General features: G+C 39.1%; 1 protein-coding gene across 1 annotated transcript; it reads left to right on the top strand.

The window, feature by feature from the left end:
* Positions 1-2386: 2386 nt before the first annotated feature.
* LOC116020787 (xyloglucan galactosyltransferase XLT2-like) lies at positions 2387-4406 on the top strand. Its single transcript, XM_031261316.1, has one exon. The coding sequence runs from the start codon at positions 2507-2509 to the stop codon at positions 4031-4033; it is 1527 nt and encodes a 508-aa protein (XP_031117176.1). The 5' UTR covers positions 2387-2506; the 3' UTR covers positions 4034-4406.
* Positions 4407-5833: the final 1427 nt, after the last annotated feature.

Raw genomic sequence — 5833 nt, forward strand, 5'->3', positions numbered from 1 at the left:
CCCTTTTCCCCCCCCCCCCCCCCCCCACACACACAAGACAAACTCCTTATGACATTTTCTTGAAGAATTTTCCAATGTGCCCATGTATTCATTTGCCCTTAGATACTTTCGCATGTGATTTATGGCATAAATAATGTAATTAATATGCATTCTATATTTTTTTAACGAGGAAAATCGCAAACACTATCAAAGTGTGTAATGGGTAAACTCGTTTTTGTGTAATAACTCGCAAATCACACATGAAAGATAGATTCATTAGAAGGACCTCGTGCAACAAACTTGACTAATAGTTTAATAGTCCGATGTGTGTAAGAATCAAACTCACAACTAACATGTAATTCTAACTTGTGTCATATCAAAATATTTAATAAAAACTAGTTTAAAAATTATTTTTTCATATGACGGAATTTTGTACTTTGATTATGAAACTAATTCGAATTCCATTAGAGTCACATTGTATAGTTTTACTCTTACTATTCAATATTATGCCTCTAAGGTATAACTTATTCAACATTATGCATTTTTTAGAGCTGAACTTTGATATTACGATTTTATCAGAATATTTTTGTTGAAATAGAAAATAAAATTCAAACTTTTTTTATATATATTGTATGTAAGAAATAGTAGTTTTAAGTGTCCAACGTCACGTAAAGTAGGTAGCCAAAATTTATGAATTTTATTTATTGACTTTATATAATAAAGAAGAGAAGATGACACAAAATGCGAAGTTTGAGAAGCCATCAAACCCTATTTATTGGTTGGTAAACACAACGTGACACGTAATTTCCAAAAACTACGCCCAATCCCATTTAATTACGTTCCAAAACCAAACGTGAATCCCGTTAATACTTTGCTTGTTTAGCCGACACTTCCGCCTTCATCACGCTATGTGGGGCCGCTTAACCTTTTGGAATATTTTGCTTTGACCCAAAATATTAGGTTTCATCTTCAAACGTAACAGTTTTTCACTGCCTCTCTTTTTAGTGCCGAAAACGTTATCTAAACTCTCGTTGAGAGTTTGAATTTGTAACATTATAATTATTAAGTTAATATTTTATCAATTTGATTGAGATTGTCATCTCACTGCTTAAATCAAGAAGATCAATATTTCACTCTTTTTTGTTTTAAAGAGAGGTGAAGGAAATATTACAAAATGTGTCTTAAATTCTCAACCGGTCTAGTGTCTACATATCTTCAAATATTAATATATTAGTGCTTATAATAATATTAGATTTATACAATCATGAATCTTGTGTGTGGTAACAATATTTTTAGTTGATTAATTATTTAGTTCAACCTTAATAACACTTTGACCCAATAAAAGGTGGTGTGAAATTACTGATTTCGGCAAATACGAAGTAAATGAAATATTGGTGCGTAGTGTATCAGTGTATGTATCATGGGGGAATGAGGAGTCTGGCTTCACTGAATCATTGAGGGATGAACATATATAGGCCCATGGCGGACGACCAGTGGGACCCCCCTGGCCGGTTGGCGGTTTAGACGTTTAATCATCGCTCCACACTCAAGAGGGACCTCGTAGCTTCACTCAACTTATTACACCATTCGCTATAAAACCTGTGTTTCCATACCCTAAACCTAAAGTGTAAATCAAATGTCACGCTGTTTTTTTTTTTTTTATAATTATTTTTAACTTAATATTTTTTAAAAAAAAAACTTATTTAAGATTTATTTTGTCTTTTGTGAGGTTTTATTTGACATAAACATGATTGATTTTGATGTATGATTGAAAAAATATATAATCAAACAATAAAAAGAAAAAGTGATTCTATGATAGTTAATGTTGTTAATATCACTTTTATTTAGTTTTAATTTTTTCTTGCAAGGCAATTTGAAATTAGATTTTTTGTGAATATTAGTATAGCAAACTCAAAGTCTCAACACAGTAAAGCATATTTTGCGATTTTTCCCTTTCACAAGATCTTAAAATGAAATCATGATAGTAAGACTTCTATATTATTTTTCATAAAAAGTAAAAATGAGATTTTTGTTTATTGAATTATACTTTACTGTTCAACTTTTCTCACCCTACCACTCAAAGTAATTTTTAAGTGAAAGTATTTATCAAAGAGCTAAACATGGTATTAAATCTAAAAATGAAAATAATTTTGTCAAAAAAGGTTTTTTTTTTAAGTAAAGAAAAATACTTTTAAAGTTTTATTTTAAAATTTTTTTAAATTCTATTCGACAGAATTTATATTTAATGAAATAGAGACGCCTCATAAAGAAAAATTATGAAAAAATAAAAAATAAAATTAGAGAGGTAAAATAGTAAAACTAAAAAGGGTGGTGTGTCGGTGTAAAATAGGGGGTAACCCATTCTCACCTGTTCCGGTAGTGTCTCTACTGGACAGTTACATAAACCAAATCACAAGTATTGTCCGCAGTCTTCTCCTTCCTTCCTTCATTCCCTCTCCTCCCTCCCTCTTTTCTATCATCACTTCTTTCTACGGCGACTCGATTTCTCACTCGGGGCAGCCCTAAAATGCTGTCAGATTTTCGTTCCAATTCTCCCTCAGATCATCATCTTCAACCCTCCCCAAAACCCAAATCCTCCTATCACTTCTTCAGGAACTCCTACAATTCTTTCCAATCCCAAATCGCTGCTCATCCACGTTTCTGGCTCCTTTCTGGTTTTCTCTTTATCCAGCTTCTCGTCGTTTTCTTTACTCGGAATTCGCCGCTCTCTTTCTCTTCTCATGCGCAGGTTCAGCTCCATGTCCCCCCTCAAACGATTACGCTCCCCGCCGCCGTGGCTCAGCCGCCCAAGGACGGAGGAGGAGGATGTGAGTACGGTAGGGTTTATGTGTACGATTTGCCGCCGATGTTCAACGAGGATTTGGCTTTGAAGAATTGCACGGATCTGCATCCTTGGCTATGGCAATGCGGGCTGAATACTAATGAGGGGTACGGGATGAGGGCGACGGAGATGGCCGAGATCTTGCCGAGGAAATTGGCGAAGGCGTGGTATCGGACGAATCAGTTCTCGTCGGAGGTTATATTTCACCACCGGCTCCTGAATTACCGGTGCCGGACGATGGAGCCGGAATCGGCGACGGTGTTCTACATTCCGTTCTACGCCGGGCAGGCCGTCGGGAAATATTTGTGGATCGACGATATTGAGAAGCGCGATTTGCGGTGTAATATGATGTTGAAGTGGGTCCAGAATCAGACGTATTGGAGGAAATCCAACGGCTCAGATCATTTCCTAACCATAGGGCGAATCACGTGGGATTTCCGCCGTTTAATGGATGCGGAACAGAAATGGGGCTCCAGTCTCCTCAACCTCCCGGCGATGGCGAAAGTCACGCGCTTCATCATCGAGAGAGCCCCGTGGGACGCGTACGACGTCGGCGTGCCTTACCCCACCGGATTCCACCCCAGCTCCGAGTCACAGCTCCGCCAGTGGCAGCGCTTCGTGCTCACGCGCAACCGCACCAGCCTCTTCACCTTCATCGGCGCCACACGCGCCGACATCGCCGGCGACTTCCGCACCCTCCTCATCCAATACTGCCGCAACGAGTCCGACGCGTGCCGCGTCATCGACTGCGCCGTCACTCAGTGCTCCAACGGCTCCTCCGCGATCCAATCCTCCTTCCTCAGCTCCGACTTCTGCCTTCAGCCCAAAGGCGACAGCATGACCCGGCGGTCCGTCTTCGACTGCATGATTGCCGGTTCAGTCCCGGTTTTTTTCTGGAAAAAAACCGCTTACGATCAGTACCAATGGTTCTTACCGGAGGACCCGGAAAGCTACTCGGTTTTCATCGACCACGACGCCGTGAGGAACGGGACGTCCATCCGGGGAATCCTGGAGCAGTACAGCAAGGAAGATATCAGGAAAATGAGGGAAAAAGTGGTGGAAATCATACCCAAATTAGTGTATGCGAGGCCCAAAGAGGGGCTGCCCAAGGTGAAAGATGCGTTTGATATTGCGGTTGAAACTTTTATGAAAAGAATCAAAGAGGAGAAGGATTGGAACGAGTTCGTGAATGACATTGAAGAAAGAAGATGACTGCAATTTTTCTGCAATGTGGAGAGTCATGTATATACTGCTACTCCACTCCCTGTTGTTTGTGCTTCTTACGATTACTTCTGCAATTTCCTTTTTCGTTTTTTTTTTCAGATATTAAATATATATAAACTATACCCATAACTAGAGTATAATTGAGCAGAAATTATTTTTTCCCAATACAAGTTTGCAGAGACAATGGAACCAAGAGATTGTTTGCTTGATTTTGCAAGCTTTGGATTGAATTGATGATTTGTGTTTCAGAATTATGATGAGCAGTGTTGAAGAGAATTGTTGCTCTTGTCACCAAGAGCTTTGGTATATCTGGATTGAGATTTGAGAATGAGATTCAACCCCTAATCAGTATTTACAAGCAGCTATGCTATGTACACATTGCAGAGAATCTAACCTTTATTTACAAGCTACTATTATCTAAACATGTGCAATGTCCCTGCTAAAAGAGTGTACTGACCTAAACATGTGCAATGTCCCTGCTAAAGGAGTGTACTAACCTAAACATGTGTAATATCCCTGCTAAAACTCGGAGCATGAACTCAAGAAAAATCATTTAAGACTAAGAGTAGTCGAGGAAAGGTCCTCTCAATGCTCAAACGCCCACATTGGATATGGACCGAACTGTCTCACGACGTTTTGAATAGAGGGTAGGTTATATCATGGCCCAATTATTATTACAACGTTCTCTACCATAGAATTCGGCCTTCGGGGTAAACCTGGCGGCTTCTATGAGGAATGTGGCACAAAGGAGGCTCGAGGGCTTGTTAAGGAAGGCGGCAAGGGTAGACGAAGGGGGGAAACGAAATGCGTTTTCTGGTCCCCTGAACCGGGGGTGCTTGTGGGGGTTGGGGGAGGGGGTGTGCCAAGACAAAACAAGGGAATGAAAGGCCGCTTTGCGTTGGATGCTCTTTACACAATCAAACTTTTGTCGTCTTTACTTAAAAAATTGAACTTCAAACACTCCTTTTCTGGGAGTATTTATACACACATTCTATTATTTACATCACATGAATTTAAGAAGGTAACCTCCATCATTTAAGTCTCTATTATTAGAAACGAACTTCAAGAGCCAAATTATATTCACTCCATAATTCTCATGCCATAGACCTATTAGGTAGGGTGGCCGAGCAACCTTTCGGCACCAAGTACAGGCACTTGGCCTGAACCCCATGCCTAATCTTCCAACCAATTAATATGACTGAAAACCAATTTAGTCAAGTTAATTAAACAATTAAGACAATTAATTTTGTTGCGGGAGGTGTCAAATAACTATTTTGATTTGTTTGAACTAATCAAGACAAAGTTCACCAAAATCACACATTCGAGTAGCAGGGGTAACTTTTGAAATATCCAATAGAATATAATTACATAGATAATAATGAGCTGACACCATTGTAGAACAACCTACAAATAAATACGCTGGGGTCTAAGACACATTTCATTGATAACCATTAGCTTTCATTGTACACACACAATCACAACAAACAACATAACCTACACGACATTATAAGTAGACCATTTGGTGCCACAGATCAGGAATGAGAATGCTGGGATTCCAACTCATATCTAAGTACTAAATATTAAAGCAAATCTCTCACTTTTTATTCACTTTTTTTTTTTTTTTTTTTAAATTCTCTGCTAGATGGCACAATAATCTGATTCACCCTAGAGTACACTCATAGCCGCCCGGCGATCTAGTCACCCTCGCTCCGATTTGGCTTGGAAGAAGAAAACTGAACCTGAGGTTACAAAGATGCAACAAAAACAAAATTAAAAAAAAAAAAAAAA

Source organism: Ipomoea triloba, chromosome 5 (genome assembly GCF_003576645.1).
Source record: "Ipomoea triloba cultivar NCNSP0323 chromosome 5, ASM357664v1".
In the NCBI taxonomy this organism is placed as follows: domain Eukaryota; kingdom Viridiplantae; phylum Streptophyta; class Magnoliopsida; order Solanales; family Convolvulaceae; genus Ipomoea; species Ipomoea triloba.